Raw genomic sequence first — 22,041 nt, forward strand, 5'->3', positions numbered from 1 at the left:
CGCTTTTGGGTTCCATGTAGAACCCTTTCCATAGAGGGTTTTACATGGAACCCAAAAGGATTCTACCTGGAACCCAAAAGGGTTCTACCTGGAACCAAAAAGGGTTCTCCTATGGGGACAGCTGAAGAACTCTTTTGGAACCCTTTTTTCTAAGAGTGCAGATACACACACGTACAGATGCACACTCAGTACACGACCTGACAGTGTGCTTCAGACTGAGGACCCCTGTCTTTCTGATACCCAGTTTTGCTGTCCATCTTCCTCCTCTTCCTCTCCAAGTCCCGGCCCTAACAGCGGTCATCCTCGTCGGTGTCACTCAGGAGCTCGCAGGCGGCCACAGAGCTGGCCTGACCCAGGCGTTTATGGAAGTGTCCGTTGGGGACCTGCCAGTTGTGTCTGAGCTGGGGGGCAGAGCTGATGGTGTTGGCCCGGCCCAGACTGGTTGCAATGGCCGCCTCGAAGGTCAGAGTCTCATCAAGGCCTGAGGAGTCTGGGCTGTGTAACTCCTCATGCAGGGGCAAGTACGGCTCCGAGATGTACCGGTGAGGTGAGGGGTGCGGGTGACTGACCCCTAACCCTGGGCCACCCACGCCTATTACCACCCCCACCCCCGCTCCTGACACTGGAGTTGGCCTCTCCCCCTCCTCCCTCAACGAGGACTCCTCCGTCTCTCCGGGGGCCTCCTGGGTCCGGGCTCTGCCCTCGCTGACAGCAGGGGGGGAGAGGTGGGCTCGGCACACCAGGGGGGAGTAGGAGATGTGAGGTCGTGGCCGCAATGGCGTCTGGGGGAGCTGGCGCCGACCGCGGGGGGTGCTGGACAGGCCTGGGCTGCCTGAAGTGTCCCCCTGCAGAGAGAAGAGACCTCACACATAAACCAAGCTTCAATGGTAGTAGGGACAGTGTTTGACAGGTAAAGCCAGGATTTGAATAATAATAGGCTCAGGGCCGTTGAGAGAACACCCACCTGTCTGTGGTGGACATGTGTGCGTCCCTCGCTGGGGGAACGGGACTGCTTGCGTTCCTGTGACGGGTCCTGGCTCCGCTCCTCAGAGTTGCAGCGGGACACGTCAGGAGACAGCAGGTGGCGTCTCTCTTTGGAGCGCCCCCGCTCATGATCCACTGGTTCCCTGAGGTTGCACCTGATTCCTGAGAGGCAGGGGGAGAGAGGGGAGCTATGAAGAGGAACAAAGTATAGTAAATACAGCCTTCATCAGAGGGCATCTGAAACTGAGAACTTCCACTGTTCTTCAATGGAGCTATGAAAGGGGAAAGGATCAGTGAATGGACCCCAAGCAGAGGCATAGTGGAGACACGTAAACTCAGTGGCTGACTGTTACTGTGTGTAAAATACCTCTGATGCTCCTCTGTCGTGGTCTGTTCAGACGGTCAGGACTGACCCTCTTCAGAGAGTACTCCTCCTGCCACAGCCCATTCACACACTGATCACCAATAGTGGAGAAGGAGCGCTTCATCGATTTGCTGCTGTCTGTCCCCACCTACACACAAACAGATAAACACATACACACATACAGTAGACACACACACACACATATACATATACAGACATATACACACATATACATTTGGTTGAGAGAATGTGGGAGGGTAGATAGTGTGTGGAGTTCTAATCTGAGTTCTGAGCAGAAGACTTTCTCTCATCCACCACACACATTCCATGTTTAATACATGCTTTTTATATAGCACTTTTCAAGGACCCAAAAGCCACTTCCAAGCCATATTAACTTGGACAAAAAAGACAACATTTTGGGAAACCTGGCACACTGACATTTTTGCCACGCAAGGCTTTAATATAAACCATCAAAGTATGCCATCTACACTGTCAACAACCATGAAGGTAGCAGCTGAAATCAGATGTATATACTGTAGCAACCTAGTTAACACCCAATCCTCCTCCACTTCATGGCTGATTGCCGTATCTATGTGCCTGCACTGCTCCAGTGTTCAGTCCCTCTGAAGCCCCCACAGAGGCTGTCTGCCTGGGTCCTGTTCTCTCTGAGGCCCCATGGGTAGAGGAGGGGAGGTGAGGGGCTGTAACAGGTACCTGTGTGTCTACAGCCAGCCGAGGCATAGAGGAGGCTCGGATAGAGACTGCTCGCCCGGGCACCCTGAGTGGGGCATCCTGCCTGTTAGTGGGGCAAAGGTTGCGGTTAAACTCTTTGCGCTCCGGAACCTATATAGTCAGAGAAAGAAGGAGGGGAGAGAAACACAGCAGAGTTCTAATGTGTGAAAACAGAGTTTGCAGCAATGACGTCAGAGGACCAGCAGAGGGCTACTGTACCAACACGTCACAAGCAGATGTAGTATGCTGACTGACATTTTGTACAGTATCGCTATCGAATAGCCGTACACCCTCTTTACTCAGATTAAAAGCACCAGCTGAGCACAACGACAGCCAAAGCACTGTGTGTTGGCGGTGTAATGTATGAATTTTTCATTATTCATTGTGAACCTGTGTGAGTGGTGCCTGTCTGGAGTGCTCAGAAGTACTGTGAGTACCACTGTCAACTAGGGGCTGACAACCAGGCGGGCAGGGCAGAGAGGAGGGGCTGAGGGGAGGAAGTGAGCGGTGTCTACATGCGCAACAAGGGCTTAAAGCTTAAGATGGAGCTTGATTAACTGAAAGTCATGAAGCGGAGGCAAGAACCAGTCACAGGCATGCAGGCATAGGAAACCAAAACGCCCCACTCTTCACTAAAGAGCTGAGAAGAGCTGAGAAACCATAACCAGGAAATATGAGCAGTTTCCTCCAACAGAACTCTGTACAGCTGCTCAAAGAAAAGAGAGATGGGTGGGAGTTCCATATGGCATATAGCTCTGTTTGATGACAAAGGTGCCAAATACCAACACAGCACAGTTAAACCACAAAACCATGAGAGCAGTGCTGACATCAAACCACCAGAGACAAGCCGCTGTCTCCGTCTCTGTTCCATTCACACACTTACAGAAAGTCACACACTTTCATGTGGTCAGAGTCACACTCCCCACAGTGCCAAAACTCAGCAGAGTCACGACAATCTTGCAAAATAAGCATAATACGCATGGTTCATCAAAGCCTATGGCGGAGAAATTATGATACCATTCAAAGAAATGGGTGAGTAGTGATAAATGCCTTAAACAAGGGACACTGTGTGGAGTGGACAGCATGGTGAGACATTGCCATGGTGAAGTTAAGAATGACACAGAAGGGGGCCAGACAGCCGTATCAGCTACTGCAATCCAGCTCTGCTAGATAGAACTGGCTTTGACTGTGTAGAGTTAACAAGAGTAGGTGTGTGTTTGAATGGCTTTGAGTGTAAGGTAAGAGTGTGCATGACTCACAGATGAGTGAGGGACCAATCTGTTCTGGGTCTAATAGCTATGATGACAGTCTGATCAACAGCAGTGCTTTTTAAAATGTTGTTTCAGACAAGAGTTTGATGATGAAGCAGAATATACTGCCACCATACATCAAATCTCTCAACACAAATCACAAATCAACACCCTCCCACGACCACCCCCCACCCCACCCCAATAATCAACTAGCGTCAGAATACTGAATATTGATTGGGCCGGGGCCTCTTGGGTAACTTGTTCATTTGTGGACAGAGACAACTAATTGGCTGGACAGTGACACAGAGATGGATGGGGGAGTGGATGAGTCAGAGTGAGTCCAGTCAGACGCTGCCTCTGCTGGGAGAGACAGCCTCAACCCCCCCCCACCCCCCCCCTCCCCTCTCCATCTCTCTGGATCACAAGCACAGCCTACCAGACCATAACCCTTCTCACCCCATCATATCTCACTGGAGGTTTACCCATCAAAAGTCTACTAATGCATTATGTTTGTAATAATGACACAATCATTTCCACATTAAGTGTGTAACACAGTAATACATACATATAACATACAGTGTGATATAATGTATTGTACTGCTTAGTTGAGGGAGCTTGCAAGTAAGCATTTCACTGCACCGTTTATACCTGCTGTAAACTGTGTACATGATGAATAAACTTTGATTTGAGTGTGTTTCTGGGGGTGTTACAATACTTGAGACCCAGTCCTTACCAGTGTGTGGAGCTGGTGGTGGAGTTGGTGGTGGTGGTGATAGTGGTGGTAGTCCTCCTCCTTGTCCTCTAGGTCCTGGGACATGGGCTGCATGAACATCTCCTGAGGGGATATGGGACTCAAGGCCACAAAACCTCCTCTGGTCCTGATGGAACAGATAAGAAGACAGACAGACACTCAGAATGGCATGCCTATCTAGGATGAACACACATATGTTAACTACATCTCCAGGCACACACACACACAGGATCAGGGACTTCAGGAGTAGGGCTGTGGCGGTCATGACATTTTGTCAGCCTGTTATTGTCATGCAGCCGGTTATTGTGGCTCAGTTGGTAAAGCGTGGCACTTGCAACGCCAAGGTTGTGGGTTCGATTCCCACGGGGGACCAGTACGAAATAAAATTATGAAAATGTATGCACTCACTTCTGTAAATCTGCTAAATGACGTGAACGTAAAAATACTATTGGTCTCACGTTAATTAACGTAAACATTTTTAGCATCTCCAGCCCTCCACGCATATGAGCTGCATACAAGCCGCTGATGCGCGCCTTTGGAACATCTACATTTAAAAAAGTATAATAAATCAATATAATATACACCATCACAATAAATCCATTATTTATGTTAGTCAGGTCTAAAGAAACATTATGATATGAAGAAAATGTATTTCAGAAGAACAGAATATGAGTTGGCCTACTGTATGTTATCTGGCTATGCCCCATGCCATAGGCTGTAGGCTTGTTCATTTAGCTGATAAGATATGCTTATAAGTCCTGTGCCATTATTTTATATTATATGATTTTATAGTAAGAAGAATATAATTGAACTAGCTGAATAAAATAGAAAGTGTAAAAGTGATCATTTGAAACAGGTCCTATACTCTAGATTTAGAGTTATTTGGCAACTTTAGTTGTGAATGATACAAACCTTAGAATGTCTTAGAAATCAAAACATTATTGGGCTTAATATGAGCAGATGAGAAATAAATATAAGAACACTTATTTCACTCCATGCATGTACCACTGTTTGAGGAGCATGCTCTCGCTGCACGACAGGTCATATTCCGCCTATACTCTGCATGCAATGGGCTCTCCAACCCCGTTCCTGCAGCTACCCAGTGCTTAATTTGGGAAACCAAGCGAATGAAATCTGTTCGGGAACATCGATAGTTACATGTTTACGCAACAAAACATATTTCACTAAACTGTTGACAGCCCCTCTGCACGCTTGAGAAAGGAATAAAGGAGAGAGAGGAGGAGATGGAAACGTATGGGGGCGGCAGGTAGCTTAGTGGTTAAGAGCGTTGTGCCAGTAACCGAAAGGTCGCTGGTTCTAATCCCCGAGCCGACTAGGTGAAAAATCTGTCGATGTGCTCTTGAGCAAGGCACTTAACCCTAATTGCTCCTGTAAGTCGCTCTGGATAAGAGCGTCTGTTAAATGACTAAAATGTTAAAATGTAAATGTAAATATTCTGCATAGCTAAAAGGTAATGTGCCACCCAATTCATTATAAAGATACAAAAAAATCCCTATTACTAGGCTAATCAAAAACATTCACTATAATTGTAGGCTACCTGTAAGCTGCCCTGCACAATCAATGAACCAACAGCATCGCCTAAGGCTCTCTACCAGAATCATGGATAGACATTTTGGAGCGTAGCATAAGGTAACCAGTCCATCCAGTATGCGTAATAATACAGTCCACCACACTCAAAGGCAATTACTCTAATTTGTTTAATTTTAGAGTATAGGCTATACCAGACATCTTAAATCAGTTTTGTTTTATGTTTTTCTGCCATGGGTAATATGCGGTAGGCTATGTATTGTATAACAGCACAATCGTCATTTTAAATCTTTTTTTTAATAAATTTTTTTAGGCTTGGGCTCATAAGCCTATGCATATGCATAAGTTCTAATATGTGTATGTGTGTTTTGAATTAATCATCACCTTAGAAAGCGCTGTCCATTTCATTGTATTAGGCTTTGAAATAACATCCACAACTACCATGTTTTACACTCAGTTTCAACCTGCTGTTGAACTTCTGTCTTCAAATTGATCATCACAGTGAGGTCAGTTTTAAAAGCACTGTACTGTTCTGATGATAAGCGTTTGTTGTGATTTTCGATCGCATTTGCATTGATGTCAGAGTGGTTAGAGGGACAATAGAGCCCTGAGTACCAGGCCATTAGGACCTGATGGTCGTCAGCAAGTTGGGTACTACCAAAGCATGTCCTGAGTGCATAAGAGGAGATTACTGTAACTCAACGATCACGTGGAATTTTACTGCGGTCATGACTCACGACTGCCGGTGTGGCGGTAATACGGTCACCGCAACAGCCCTATTCATGAGTAAAATAACATATTTACAGGGCAGATCCAGCGCTGTGGGGCAGGAAGGGGAGGGCTTTGACACTGCAGAGGATGTCCTGAGGCAGAGAGGATGCGTCCATACGCTGGAACATGGGAGCGTGTTTCTATAGAGGGTGAGGATGAAACAGGTACAGTATGAGAGTATGCAAACTACTGTTAAGAGGAGATGATTTCCTAACTATACTGTACATAGAGGTATATACCTGCTCCTCCAGCTGTTGCCTGAGCTTCTTGGCTTTGCTCTGCTTGTAGTAGTCCATGATCATCATGGCTGCGTAGATCTTCCCAATGGTCATATGACTGGCTGGAAGACCAATGGCATAATGTCACTCATTTGGAATTCTTTGAAAAGCATAACTCCTAGAGTAAATAGTTCAATTACATTGACTAATGCCAGTGGTACCATAAATTCTGACTGTCACCTTTGTGGATGGGAACGAGCAGGTCCAGGGTCTTCTGAGAAAGGTGTGACCAAATGACACTGATCTCCTTCTGTAGATCTGAATCCATCTGACCTCGGTCCTCCCCTCCTGGAACCACCACAACAACAGCAGATCAAGCATGCAGCTTATGGAGGCAATTGATCAACAGTGTGTGGAGAAAGTAGAGAAAAACAACAAGGTTATACTAAGTATATAGCACGTTAGCTAGCGCCTGACCTCTGGCTATCTTGACCTCCAGGGCGGTTCGGATCAGGGCCATGAGGGTGGAGGTGAAGTGAACCGACATCTCTTCATCCACAGGCATGTTCATCAGCACCAGCCTCTGAGGGTGTCCATGGAAGGGACAGAGTGGGAAGCAGGAAATATATCTCACCAAACAGGAGACAACATGTTGCCAATGGGAGGAGCTAGCCATTTACAGTCTTAATGTAATACTCAAGTCTCTACTTGATAATATGTTTTTACTGTTTAAGCTAAACGTACAATATAAGGATAAAAACACATGTGATAACACAATTCTCTAATAAGAATGACATAGTAAGAACAGCCAAGAGACTCACAACACAGCATGCACAAAGAGGGTAGGTTCATCTCTGCCATTGCACATGCACACATATCACAAAATAAATGACAGGGAAATTATATGTGAAAAAAAGCAACAGAGTGCATGGGCAGAAGGCACATGCATATACTTATAGGAAGTAATCAAGAAACACTGATTGAAGAAGATTGTATGACATTCTGACACTGTAGAGTGTGGCTCTATGAAATACACTACCGTTCAAAAGTTTGGGGTCACTTAGAAATGTCCTTGTTTTCGAAAGAAAAGCATTTATTTTCCCATGAAAATAACATCAAATTGATCAGAAATACAGTGTAGACATTGTTAATGTTGTAAATGGATATTGTAGCTGGAAACGGCTGATTTTTAATGGAATATCTACATAGGCGTACAGAGGCCCATTATCAGCAACCATCAGTCCTGTGTTCCAATGGTATGTTGTGTTTGCTAATCCAAGTTTAGCATTTTAAAAGACTAATTGATCATTAGAAAACCCTTTTGCAATTATGTTAGCACAGCTGAAAAATGTTGTGCTGATTAAAGAAGCAATACAACTGGCCTTCTTGAGACTAGTTGAGTATCTGGAGCATCAGCAATTGTGGGTTCGATTACAGGCTCAAAATGTCCAGAAACAAATAACTTTCTTCTGAAACTCGTCAGCCTATTCTTATTCTGAGAAATGAAGGCTATTCCATGCGAGAAATTGCCAAGAAACTGAAGATCTCGTACAACGCTGTGTACTACTCCCTTCACAGAACAGCGCAAACTGGCTCTAACCAGAATAGAAAGAGGAGTGGGAGGCCCCGGTGCACAACTGAGCAAGAGGACAAATACATTAGAGTGTCTAGTTTGAGAAACAGACGCCTCACAGGTCCTCAACTGGCAGCTTCCTTAAATAGTACCCGCAAAACACCAGTCTCAACGTCAACAGTGAAGAGGCGACTCTGGGATGCTGACCTTCTAGGCAGAGTTGCAAAGAAAAAGCCATATCTCAGACTGGCCAATAAAAATAAAAGATTAAGATGGGCAGTCTGAGATATGGCTTTTTCTTTGCAACTCTGCCTAGAAGGTCAGCATCCCGGAGTCGCCTCTTCACTGTTGACGTTGAGACTGGTGTTTTGCGGGTACTATTTAATGAAGCTGCCAGTTGAGGACCTGTGAGGCGTCTGTGAAGGGAGTAGTACACAGCGTTGTACGAGATCTTCAGTTTCTTGGCAATTTCTCGCATGGAATAGCCTTCATTTCTCAGAACAAGAATAGGCTGACGAGTTTCAGAAGAAAGTTATTTGTTTCTGGACATTTTGAGCCTGTAATCGAACCCACAATTGCTGATGCTCCAGATACTCAACTAGTCTCAAGAAGGCCAGTTGTATTGCTTCTTTAATCAGCACAACATTTTTCAGCTGTGCTAACATAATTGCAAAAGGGTTTTCTAATGATCAATTAGCCTTTTAAAATGATAAACTTGGATTAGCAAACACAACGTGCCATTGGAACACAGGACTGATGGTTGCTGATAATGGGCCTCTGTACACCTCTGTAGATATTCCATAAAAAATCAGCAGTTTCCAGCTACAATAGCCATTTACAACATTAACAATGTCTACGCTGTATTTCTGAAAACAATGACATTTCTAAGTGACCCCAAACTTTTGAACGGTAGTGTACATGTCAGGTTTTTGTACCCGTTTCAAAACTGTAGACTGTAAAAGCCATTTACTGCACAAACAGCTCTTAACACACAAACCATCAATAAATTACTCAGTCAGTTCTCTGCCAAGATGCAAACCAATACAAAAAAGAAAACACCAAAGCACAATGCTTATTTATTTTTACTGTACGTATTATAATCCGCCAATCAAAAAACACCATTGCAGATTCTCTTACAGTTGAACAAGCGACACATTACGATACGATAGACAACAGCAATTTCCCACACTTCATTTGGAATTGGGATGATCCAGTATATGGCACAGAGAGCAAGGTTTTAGTTTGCCGTGTCCATTGACCTAACATAGAAACTTTGCCTGTCTGTCTTTGGTCTACCTTATAAGCCACTTTGGATGGACATTTCTTGCCGAGGCCTAGAGGTGGCGACATGAGGGTCAGCATTTCATACATGTCAGTGTAATGAATACGCCCGCTGGGGAGGCAGGGAGCAAGGCAGATGACGAGGAGGAAGAGGAGGAGGAAGGGCAGGGAAGGCATTCCCAAGGAATGGAGGAAGAAAGGAATATGTAAAAGGGAAAAGGGAAGAGATATCAGAAAGAGGGTTATTCAATGGCATTACACAGAAAGGAAAAAAGGATAAGATCAGGTTGTGGTCTTTCTATGCAGACCTGGCATAGAAAAGAGGGAGAGGAAGAAATCTAACATGACCAAAGGAATGACAGTAGGGTCCTCTGTGGATCTGGCAGATACTTACATCACATCCTGAACCTGTACTGCTGACAGTTGTCAGGGAGGGACTTACAGTAGGCCATGAAGTCCCCACCATAACCCTTCTCATCCTTCTAGAACCAGTCAGCTAACCCAGAGGTACCAGATCCAACCAGGCACAGAGAGCCAGGGTATCACAGCAAACTGCTTTTGTGTAGTTGTTAATGTTACACTACATGTTCCAATAGTTCATTGCTCTGCATCTACAGAATGAAGTGCATAATGAAATGTTCTGTATGCTGGAGGATGACCCGTCTCTTTGTATCCTGAAGCGATAGCCCAGTCATTCTTTGGCCTGGAGCAGAGCCAGAACTGGCCCCCTCCAGCAATGCAAGCAGGCCATAGAGTGGTAGTAGTAACTGGTAGAGAGGAATGGAGGGGGGGCAGAGCAAGGATCCCAATGGAGGAGGGGTTTGAGGGAGCAAGGGATAGTGGGGTAGTGGTGGGGGAGCCAAACCTTGCAGGCCACCATGTAGGGGCAGTTCTTTCCAAAGCCCAGGGGAGGTGAAATAGTGCGTACTACTTTGTACATCTCCTTATAGTGAATCCTTCCACTGGAAAGAACATACATTTATGTAGTTAACAATGAACATAGAGATTCAGCTATGCTGGAGTTTACCAGAGCCGAAGTGCCAGCATTGTCCTAAGATAAATAACCTGGAAAGCAAAGCATCAGGACACAATGGACAGCAATTAGCCAAATATGCAATACTATTCATATCATGAGATGTTTTGGACATTAGGGCTATATGGTGGTCTTTGTAAGTAGGTGGGAGTAACATTAGAATAACTGTAAAATATAAAATAATTCACACATGTGCTGCTACTTTGTATGTGTTAGTGTTGTTGTTGGGCCTGTGACTTACCAAGCAGCTCGGTCATATTCACCCCAGATACGAACAAATTCATCCAGGTGGTGAGGCCCCAATATCGAGGAATCCCGGGTGAGGTACTCAAAGTTGTCCATGATTACAGCCACAAACAGATTCAGCATCTGAACAATGATTAGAGGAGGTCATAGACAAGGAACTACAGTAGGTGTGTATGAAAGTGAAATATGTATGTATGTACAGTGAGGGAAAAAAGTATTTGATCCCCTGCTGATTTTGTACGTTTGCTCACTGACAAAGAAATGATCAGTCTATAATTTTAATGGTAGGTTTATTTGAACAGTGAGAGACAGAATAACAACAAAATAATCCAGAAAAACGCATGTCAAAAATGTTATAAATTGATTTGCATTTTAATGAGGGAAATAAGTATTTGACCCCCTCTCAATCAGAAAGATTTCTGGCTCCCAGGTGTCTTTTATACAGGTAACGAGCTGAGATTAGGAGCACACTCTTAAAGGGAGTGCTCCTAATCTCAGTTTGTTACCTGTATAAAAGACACCTGTCCACAGAAGCAATCAATCAATCAGATTCCAAACTCTCCACCATGGCCAAGACCAAAAAGCTCCCCAAGGATGTCAGGGACAAGATTGTAGACCTACACAAGGCTAGAATGGGCTACAAGACCATCACCAAGCAGCTTGGTGAGAAGGTGACAACAGTTGGTGCGATTATTCGCAAATGGAAGAAACACAAAATAACTGTCAATCTCCCTCGGCCTGGGGCTCCATGCAAGATCTCACCTCGTGGAGTTGCAATGATCATGACAACGGTGAGGAATCAGCCCAGAACTACACGGGAGGATCTTGTCAATGATCTCAAGGCAGCTGGGACCATAGTCACCAAGAAAACAATTGGTAACACACTATGCCGTGAAGGACTGAAATCCTGCAGCGCCCGCAAGGTCCCCCTGCTCAAGAAAGCACATATACAGGGCCGTCTGAAGTTTGCCAATGAACATCTGAATGATTCAGATTAGAACTGGGTGAAAGTGTTGGAGCTCTTTGGCATCAACTCAACTCGCCGTGTTTGGAGGAGGAGGAATGCTGTCTATGACCCCAAGAACACCATCACCACCGTCAAACATGGAGGTGGAAACATTATGCTTTGGGGGTGTTTTTCTGCTAAAGGGACAGGACAACTTCACCTCATCAAAGGGACGATGGACGGGGCCATGTACCGTCAAATCTTGGGTGAGAACCTCCTTCCCTCAGCCAGGGCATTGAAAATAGGTAATGGATGGGTATTCCAGCATGACAATGACCCAAAACTCACGGCCAAGACAACAAAGGAGTGGCTCAAGAAGAAGCACATTAAGGTCCTGGAGCGGCCTAGCCAGTCTCCAGACCTTAATCCCATAGAAAATCTGTGGAGGGAGCTGAATGTTCGAGTTGCCAAACGTCAGGCTCGAAACCTTAATGACTTGGAGAAGATCTGCAAAGAGGAGTGGGACAAAATCCCTCCTGAGATGTGTGCAAACCTGGTGGCCAACTACAAGAAACGTCTGACCTCTGTGATTGCCAACAAGGGTTTTGCCACCAAGTACTAAGTCATGTTTTGCAGAGGGGTCAAATACTTATTTCCCCTCATTAAAATGCAAATCAATGTATAACATTTTTGACATGCGTTTTTCTGGATTTTGTTGTTGTTATTCTGTCTCTCACTGTTCAAATAAACCTACCATTAAAATTATAGACTGATCATGTCTTTGTCAGTGGGCAAACGTACAAAATCAGCAGGGGATCAAATACTTTTTTCCCTCACTGTAGGTGTCTCCTTCAACTTCTTTCGCTCATTTCTGGTAAGAGTAGGACTCTTAGAGTAGGACAGTAGGACTTTTAGAGTAGGACTCTTAGACTAGGACAGTAGTACTCTTAGAGTAGGACAGTAGGACTCTTCGAGTAGGACAGTAGGACTCTTAGAGTTAGGACAGTATAACTTTTAGAGTACGACAGTAGGACTCTTAGAGTTAGGACAGTAGGACTTTTAAAGTAGGACAGTATACCTCTTAGAGTAGGACAGTAGGACTCTTAGAGTAGGACAGTAGGTCATGTAGAGTAGGACAGTAGGTCATTTAGAGTAGGACAGTAGGACTTTTAGAGTAGGACAGTAAGACTCTTAGAGTTAGGACAGTTGGACTTCTAGAGTAGGACAGTATACCTCTTAGAGTAGGACAGTAGGTCATGTAGAGTAGGACAGTTGGACTTCTAGAGTAGGACAGTATGACTCAGAGTAGGACAGTAGGACTCAGAGTAGGACAGTAGGACTCTTAGAGTAGGAGTCTTAGAGTAGGACAGTAAGACTCTTAAAGTAGAACAGTAGGACTCTTAGATTAGAACAGTAGGACTCTTAGAGTAGGACTCTTAGAGTAGGACAGTAAGACTCTTAGAGTTAGGACAGTAAGACTCTTAGAGTTAGGACAGTTGGACTTCTAGAGTAGGACAGTAGACCTCTTAGAGTAGGACAGTAGGACTCTTAGAGTAGGACAGTAGGACTCTTAGAGTAGGACTCTTAGAGTAGGACAGTAAGACTCTTAAAGTAGAACAGTAGGACTCTTAGATTAGAACAGTAGGACTCTTAGAGTAGGCCAGTAGGACTCAGAGTAGGACAGTAAGTCTCTTAAAGTAGAACAGTAGGACTCTTAGATTAGAACAGTAGGACTTTTAGAGTAGGACTCTTAGAGTAGGACAGTAGGACTCAGAGTAGGACAGTAGGACTCTTAGAGTAGGACAGTAGGACTCTTAGAGTAGGACAGTAAGACTCTTAAAGTAGAACAGTAGGACTCTTAGATTCGAACAGTAGGACTCTTAGAGTAGGCCAGTAGGACTCAGAGTAGAACAGTAAATATCTTAATGTAGAACAGTTGGACTTCTAGAGTAGGACAATAGACCTCTTAGAGTAGGACAGTATGACTCTTAGAGTAGGACAGTAGGACTCAGAGTAGGACAGTATGACTCTTAGAGTTAGGACAGTTGGACTTCTAGAGTAGGACAGTAGACCTCTTAGAGTAGGACAGTATGACTCTTAGAGTAGGACAGTAGGACTCAGAGTAGGACAGTAGGACTCTTAGAGTGGGACAGTAGGACTCTTAGAGTAGGACAGTAGGACTCTTAGAGTAGGACAGTAGGACTCTTAGAGTAGGACTCTTACCAGAAATGAGCTGAAGAAGATGAAGGAGACAAAGTAGAAGTAGGCAAACTCAGTTCCACAGCGCTCCTCATGGTCTGACGTTAGAGCTAAGGGGTCTGGCTCACACTTCTGCCCCCCTAAACACGACAGCATGATCTCCTGCCACGACTCCCCCGTGGCACTCCTGCAGGCAGACAGCAGTGTGTTGTTCAGTGACTGAAAATGAACTCCGGTTAGCCACTGTGTGACACATGAAGGATATCCTACTGTACCTGAATAGCAACATCAGAGCACCAAAGAAGGTCTTGAAGTTGTTGTGTTGGTTGATGTGAGTCTCCTCATCCAGTCTGATGTTTCCAAAAACCTTGAGGAATATTCAAGCACATATCATGAGATATGTCTTGACTCAGTCTTGTATGCAGAACCGACAGATTCACACCATGCAATGACGAACTTAGAAAGTGTCAGAATAGATAAAGGATGTGAGCAACACCTTACCTGCATTCCGATGATTGCATATATGAAAAAGAGCATGGCAATGAGCAGACAGACGTAAGGGAGAGCCTGAAAGAGAAACCCTATGTCATGATACAGTAACAGACGTTACACACACAAACGCACACGCACACGCACACGCACACGCACACAAACACACACACACCTTCAGTGTTAAGTGTCCCTATTCAGTGCTGTACTGAAATGTGAGTGGAGCTGACCTTAAAGGACTGGACAAAGGTCCAGAGCAGGATGCGGATGGTATAGCCCTGCCTCAACAGCTTGATCAGTCTGGCTGCTCGGAACAGCTTTAGGAAACCCATGTTGAAGGTCTCAATTGACTTAAGGGAGATGAGAGAGTATGTTTACAGCTCATTAGCAGTGCACTGTATAGAAATGGTAACACAATCAGCCATTGATTGATATTCAGTAATGCTTTGTTACCTGCAAGTCTACCACTATTTCTGTGATGCTTCCCAAAACTGTGATGAAGTCAAATATATTCCAAGTGTCTCGAAAGTAGTTCTGGAGAAGAGGGGAAAACATCCATACTTCAGTCAGTAGATGTTAGTAGCATTGCTAACAGGATCAGATCATGATGTCAGGGGCAGTAGGCGTTAACTCGTTCCTCACCAGAAAGCCAAAGGCCATGATCTTGAGGACACACTCCACAGAGAAGAGCACTGTGAAAGCTGTGTTCAGGTGTTTCAGCACAGCCTCGTATGCTGGTGGGGCAGAGTAATACTACCACCACATAGGATATAAAGAGAGACACCATTAAACATAATTGGAATGACACCAAATTACTGGGATGCACAGACAACCCAAAAGAACACAATGAAACCAAACACACACCATCTTGCTCAATCACAATACAACTGTAGATCTATAGCCACAGGTTCATAGCAGATTCCCTCTGATACATAAATAGCGAAACATTAAGCTGAGGCTATAAAATGAGTAATTCCTCTGAGTTGTACAGGCAGAGTTAATGAGGCCATGTTAAATACTAGCCAGTGGATATAGATCAATATTTAATAGAGGCTGAGTCATCCTCTCCTTCCGTCTGACTGAAGGCCTTTCTTGGAATAAATGAAATGCTCACAGGGACGGGGATGGAAAAACCCCAGACCTAGCTAGAGAACAGCACAGAGCAGAGGGACATGCATCTTACAACCCCAATCAGCTACAGCAACAGGCTCCATAATACCTTCTGCACCACAGAGACTTGACTTCTGCTAGGATTTACAAATGGGATTAGTTCAGTGTATTGTTTGAATGTGATCATTATCCACACCTTCATCATCAGGACAATGGTGTTGAGTGCAATCATGGCCAGCACTGTGTATTCGAAGGAGGGGGAGACCACAAAGTGCCAGAGACGGTACTGGAACGTCTGTCTGTTCTGTGGCATGTAGCGGGTTAGGGGTTTGGCACTTATGGCAAAGTCAATGCAAGCCCTCTGTAAGGGAAAACACACAAGAAAGAAAGTTGAAGAACCCTTTGTTGTGCAGGAAATACCCTGGGAATAAGCATGTAGCACCTAGCTCTGGGAAAGTCCTTATACTTTCTCCTTGAAGTAGACACACTGCTATATGGACTGCTGGGAACATTCTGGTCAATATTGACTGAGGGATACCTGGTAGGAGAGACTGTGTGAGTCTGGAGGGGAAATCTCACTATTCCTGTATATTTACCAGGCATTTTCCATGAGCCAGTGTGCTCTTCTGTGTAATAACCTGTCAAGACTGACCAAGTTAAGTCTAAAAGCCCAGACAGGGTCATTTTGATGTACATGCTACATTCCACCAGCAAACCACATCAATAACACATACACTGAGCTGGTGTGTTCTAGGTTATCACTGGAAAGTCTACAGTTAAAAAATAATGTCTAGGTTCCATTTGGCTTGTTTTATGATTATCTGTGTGTGTGTGTGTGACTCCATCACCTCGTTTTTCTCCAAGCTGCACTCCTCCATCATCTTGTCTCCCTGCTCCTGGAAGGTGATGATGATGAGAGCCACAAAGATGTTGACGAAGAAGAAGGGGAAGACCACAAAGTAGATGACATAGAAGATGGACATCTCCATCCTGTTGCCCCGGCTGGGACCTCTGTCCTCCTCTGTCACGTCCACAGAGTGCTGCAGGACCCTGGACAGACACACAGACAGACCACAGTGGGCTCAGCAATGGACATTCTGAACCATAATTCAGTCTAACCTAGAGACATAATAAAATAAAGTAGCCTTGTGCGAGCCGGAACGGCTCATAGGAGCACGAGCCTATCTCCTGTTTCTGTAGCGTGAGGCAGCTTGATGTACAAATACACCCCCTGGACAGGACGCCAGTCTATTGCAGTCTTTGGTATGACTCAGCTGGGGATCGAACTCCCAACCTTCCAATCTCAGGGCGGACACTCTAACCACTAGGCGCTGTGGTAACATAATGAATAGTGTGTAAGGAGAGAGTGAGACTTACTGTGGCCAGCCCTCCCCAGTGGAGACAGTGAACAGAGTGAGTAGGGCCCAGACTATGTTGTCATAGTGAAAGTCATGTCTCCTCCAATCCCTCCTCTTCACCTCCTTCTTATCCTTCTCATAGTCAATGTAGAAGCCCCTGATAGAAAGAGACAGACACACAGTGTACAATAGACATTCAGAGGACAAAGAAGCAGTAGAAAACATGACCATACTGTAGGTCTCCAATAGGTCTTCATCCACCACAACTACTGTATGTTAGTGTTCTGTAAGGCCCAGTGTATGAGTGTATACAGGCAGCTCAACAGACACTTACTGGCAGTCCTTCTCTGTGTCTTTGGATCCGTCTGTGCAGTAGAAGAACTTCCCTTTGAACAGCTGCACAGCGATGACAGCGAAGATGAACATGAAGAGCTTGTAGACGATGAGGATGTTGAAGACGTTCTTCAGAGAGGTCACCACACAGTCAAACACTGCCTACACACACAGGCAGAGGACGAAGCATGAGGGAAGGCAATTGAAAAAGAGAGTCAAAGAAAGTGATACGCTAAAACTGAGGGGGTTCAGCTTTCGTCCAGTTAGCTAGTGATTTGTTGAGGCTGACTTCTAACTCAAGTGCTATAAATAGCATACAATTGTCCAATATGATCCCAAACTATTGTTGCTACATGAGTGACTGAAAGAGGATTGTATTACTCTGTAGATCTTTATTTCACTTTCCAGTCCCAGGACAATCAGGTCTATTGATTGCGGTGTGTCTGGTATCAGCTGACTGACTGAATCCCTGGTCCACTCACACAGTTATCAGTTGGACTCATTTCCTCATTTCCTTTGACAGACACACTCTTCCCCCCCAGCAGAAATGGAATGTGTGAGGTTTGGGAAATCAAGTCGTGACAAAATGTTTTCATGCTCGAACTCTCAGGTTTATCACCTCATCTATCAATCTTTCCTTAGTTTATTCTCTGCTGCCTGGAAACCCTCATGTGGAAATAGGTGTGACTAAATGGATGTGAAGTCATCTCCAATTGTTTAACAGTGGCTACTGACCTGATACCGTCATACCACACACATAGACAGTACCGCAGCCTTGATAAACCCTGAACAGCCTGATAGAACTCCCCTGTAGTCTGTCCCTCAGACTGTTGACTGGGGCAGGCACTGTTAACATGGGAAGCAATTGCTGAGAAAACAAATGGAAAAGGTTACCTTGAGTTTCGGTAGTCTCTTGATGGTCTTCAGGGGCCTCAGGACGCGCAGTACCCGAAGAGACTTGATGGTTTTGATGTCCCGTCCTTTATTATTTCTACAAGTAGAGACACGTAGAATGAAGACCTGGTAAACTCACTCCAGCATTGAGCTAACCATTTTACAGGAGACGTATTACTGTACTTTACGTCTCTGATTAGAAAGAAATACAGTGCCGTAAAAAAGTATTTGCCCCTTTTCTGATTTTCTCAGTTTTTTCATATTTTTTATACAGTATGTTATCAGATCTTCAACCAAAACCTAATATTAGATAAAAGTAACCTGAGATTACAAATAACAAAAAAAAATTATACTTATTTTATTTATTTAATTAACAAGGTTATGCAACACCCAATTTCCCTGTGTGAAAAAGTAATTGCCCCCTTACATTCAATAACTGGTTGTGCCACCTTTAGCTGCAATGTCTGAAACCAAATGCTTACTGTAGTTGTTGATCAGTCTCTCACATTGCTGTGGAGGAATTTTGGCCCACTCTTGCATGAAGAACTGCTTTAACTCAGCGACATTTGTGGGTTTTCAAGCATGAACTGCTAGTTTCAAGTCCTGCCACAATATCTCAATTTGGATTAGGTCTGGATTGACTAGGCCATTAAAAAACGTCAACATTTGTTGCTTTTTAACCATTTTCATGTAGACTTGATTGTGTGTTTTGGATAATTGTTTTGCTGCATGACCCAGCTGCGCATCAGCTTCAGGTCACAGACAAATGGCCTGACATTCTCCTGTAGAATTCTCTGATACAGAGCAGAATTCATGGTTCCTTCTATTAAGGCAAGTCGTCGCCAGACATAACGGGACCCACGTCGTCCAAAAAGTTGACTCAAGTTTGCCAAAAAGCACCTGAAGCCCCTGGATGATCATCAAGACTCTTGGAAGAATGTTCTATCGACAGATGGGTCAAAAGTATAACTTATTGGAAGACATGTATCCCATTATGTGGGTGTTGCAAAACCTTGTTTATGAAATACATTTAATAAGTATGTAATTGTTATGTTATTTGTTCAATCAGGTTCCCTTGATCTAATATTAGGTTTTGGTTGAAGAACTGATAACATTGAGTATCAAAAATACGCAATTAGAAAAATTTGAAAGGGGGCAAATACTTTTTCACAGCACTTATGTATGAACTATAGAGGAAACACAGGATCCTGTTGAGAAAAGAGCAGAAAGAAAGAGAATAAAGAGAGTGTTTTTACCCCAACACATTCCTGGCAGTCCCACAGCAACACAATCCACAGGAGCAGAGAACGACAGAGAGAAAGACATGATACTGAACATGTACATCTCAGGGTGGGAAAAAACATGTATATCACAAAACAGAGTGAAAAACAGTGCTATGTCCAGTCAAAGACCTGAGCAGTCAAGCTACACTGGCAGTATACACTCTAGTACTGTACACTACACAAACCACTACACAGGAAGTTATAACCTATGCAAGGTCACATGACTCACGTGAGGGCGAAGGCCACCAGAGCTCCGACCACCACGATAAAGTCTAGAATGTTCCACAGGTCCCGGAAATAGGAGCCGTCATGGAGAATCAAGCCCTGGTCTATCATCTGTCAAATACACATCTTGTTAAGTCATTTGAAAACTGCACTAAATATTGGCATAGGGGGGCCTCACTGTTAATTAGCAAAATACTGTACATTCTGTCTATCTGACATTACATTTTCTCGGGACTACCCACTGGGCACAGACGTCATTCATTGAAATGACATGGAAACAACATTGATTCAACCAGTGTGTGCCCAGTGGGTAACAGCTTATGCCAAACATGTTCATGTACCATCTGCCCAATCCAACTGCTTCTGCTACAGTATGGTATGTCCTCTGTCATGTAAATATGACACAGTTTGGTCATGTTTCAATACAGGATTCCTGCTGATTGAATAGAGAATACTGTATTTTCTTTCTATTAAGTCATAACTCACCTTTATTATCATTTCAAATGTAAAGACACCTGTGAACACGTAGTCAAAGTAACGCAAAACCTGTGGGGTAAAAAGTAGACAAATATATTAATACATTAATTACAATATTGGACTCCAGGGGTTGATGAAGAACATTTAATTATTTGCCATCAGCTCATACATTAGAGGAGAACAAAAAGCACTTAGGACCAGAGTGAGACTCTGAGACACTATGTTTAACGTGTTGCATTTGTTTTTCACCACTGAACTGGGGACACATTTCCCTTTTAGGAAACCAACTTCTCTCTTTAATGGTCACATTGATTACGTTTACCCTGAGGGCCTTCTATTTCTAAGACAATGCTTTTAAGTGGTGCCCTTCTCTTCTGATGAATATATGCTTTGATTATCTTCCTAGCATATCACACAGGCCCATTGCATTTCCAACTCAATCTGCCTCAATCACCAACATCCAAAGAAGCCCCCCCCATCAAGTCACCGTGGGAGACCTTCACAAAGCAATTATAATAATGCTTTCTTTTAGTATTTCAGCTAGTACATGGCCAGATATGAGACCCCAGGCACACATTCCCAATGATTCGTTTTTACTTGAAGGAACTTCTGTAACGACATACAAAACAATGTCATCAACAATAGAAATTCTGTAGAATTCCAGATTGTACTAGCTAGATCAACGCTGTTTGTGCTATCTGTTTGATTTGTTGTCGTAGGAAGAGACTAAAGCAGAGGCAGCTGTAGGGAGTGTGATGTGATGATTCTACACCCTACAACACCCTCCTCTCCTCAATCTGGCTCCTCAGTGTGAGCAGAGAGTGACAACTCTAATATTGCTCTCCCTGTGAGATCAGATACAGTGTCAGATGCAGACACAATCCCTGTCAGGGGCACATGTTTGCACTCCTCGTTATGCTGTGAGAAAAATAATACAGCAGAGGAAAACAAAGCAAAACAAAAGCAACCACACACCAAAGACAATAGCCTAGCCACCATTGTGGAGAAGGACAGTTAGAATAGTGAGGCTCAAGGTCAGCGAGGAAAACAGCCATCTGTTGAGTCCATGTAAAGCCCAGTGACCAGACTGGCTCTCACTTTGTTCCAGTTAGAGGTGGCTGACACGGGGTCCTCTGCAGCCAGGGCGATACTGCTGGCAGCGATCACAAGCAGGATGCACGTCTCAAAGTAACGCAGGTTCACCACATAGTGACAGGCCCGGCGGATCCTAGACAAGGAACAGAGGACACAACCGCTCTGACTGATAAACAACTGACAGAGCAGGACTGAAACCGGTGAGTTGTTTCTATATCTCTATCAAGTCTGTGTTAGATGGTGAGGATGATGGTGTTAGGATGATGGTGTTAGGATGATGGTGTAGGATGATGATGTTAGGCTGATGGTATTAGGATGATGGTACTAGGATGATGGTACTAAGATGATGGTACTAAGATGATGGTGTTAGGATGATGGTGCTAGGTTGATGGTATTGGGATGATGGTGTTAGGATGATGGTGTTAGGATGATGGCGTTAGGATGATGGTGTTAGGATGATGGTATTAGGTTGATGGTATTAGGATGATGGTACTAGGATGATGGTTCTAGGATGATGGTACTAAGATGATGGTGTTAGGATGATGGTCCTAGGTTGATGGTATTGGGATGATGGTGTTAGGATGATGGCGTTAGGATGATGGCATTAGGATGATGGTGTTAGGATGATGGTATTAGGTTGATGGTGTTAGGATGATGGTGATAGGATGATGGTATTAGCTTGATGGTGTTAGGATGATGGTGATAGGATGATGGTGCTAGGATGATGGTATTAGGTTTATGGTGTTAGGTTGGTGGTGTTAGGATGATGGTACTAGGATGATGCTGTTAGGTTGATGCTGTTAGGATGATAGTACTAGGATGATGGTGTTAGGATGAAGGTTCTGGATGATGTAATAGGAGTAGCAGAGAGGAACAGAGGG

The 22,041-nt window shown here is 44.3% G+C and overlaps 1 protein-coding gene across 1 annotated transcript in view; it reads right to left on the reverse strand.

The window, feature by feature from the left end:
- Positions 1–287: 287 nt before the first annotated feature.
- LOC311131293 (voltage-dependent R-type calcium channel subunit alpha-1E-like) overlaps positions 288–22,041 on the reverse strand; it is a gene marked incomplete at both ends in the record, with an annotated part of 137,178 nt that continues 115,424 nt past the window's right edge. Inside the window, 26 exons of the mRNA XM_084164190.1 lie at positions 288–845; positions 965–1,146; positions 1,352–1,496; positions 2,063–2,191; positions 4,064–4,208; positions 6,434–6,540; positions 6,640–6,740; positions 6,859–6,966; positions 7,096–7,201; positions 10,338–10,434; positions 10,747–10,874; positions 13,921–14,083; positions 14,172–14,263; positions 14,398–14,463; positions 14,616–14,735; positions 14,839–14,919; positions 15,028–15,138; positions 15,692–15,856; positions 16,344–16,545; positions 16,873–17,010; positions 17,188–17,348; positions 18,081–18,177; positions 19,337–19,348; positions 19,593–19,699; positions 20,075–20,134; positions 21,164–21,293. Of these exons, the coding sequence (XP_084020316.1) occupies positions 288–845; positions 965–1,146; positions 1,352–1,496; positions 2,063–2,191; positions 4,064–4,208; positions 6,434–6,540; positions 6,640–6,740; positions 6,859–6,966; positions 7,096–7,201; positions 10,338–10,434; positions 10,747–10,874; positions 13,921–14,083; positions 14,172–14,263; positions 14,398–14,463; positions 14,616–14,735; positions 14,839–14,919; positions 15,028–15,138; positions 15,692–15,856; positions 16,344–16,545; positions 16,873–17,010; positions 17,188–17,348; positions 18,081–18,177; positions 19,337–19,348; positions 19,593–19,699; positions 20,075–20,134; positions 21,164–21,293 (3,511 nt within the window). The remainder of the gene's footprint in view (positions 846–964; positions 1,147–1,351; positions 1,497–2,062; positions 2,192–4,063; positions 4,209–6,433; positions 6,541–6,639; positions 6,741–6,858; positions 6,967–7,095; positions 7,202–10,337; positions 10,435–10,746; positions 10,875–13,920; positions 14,084–14,171; positions 14,264–14,397; positions 14,464–14,615; positions 14,736–14,838; positions 14,920–15,027; positions 15,139–15,691; positions 15,857–16,343; positions 16,546–16,872; positions 17,011–17,187; positions 17,349–18,080; positions 18,178–19,336; positions 19,349–19,592; positions 19,700–20,074; positions 20,135–21,163; positions 21,294–22,041) is intronic.

Source organism: Coregonus lavaretus (genome assembly GCF_964263955.1).
Source record: "Coregonus lavaretus genome assembly, chromosome: 6".
Taxonomy (NCBI): Eukaryota; Metazoa; Chordata; class Actinopteri; order Salmoniformes; family Salmonidae; genus Coregonus; species Coregonus lavaretus.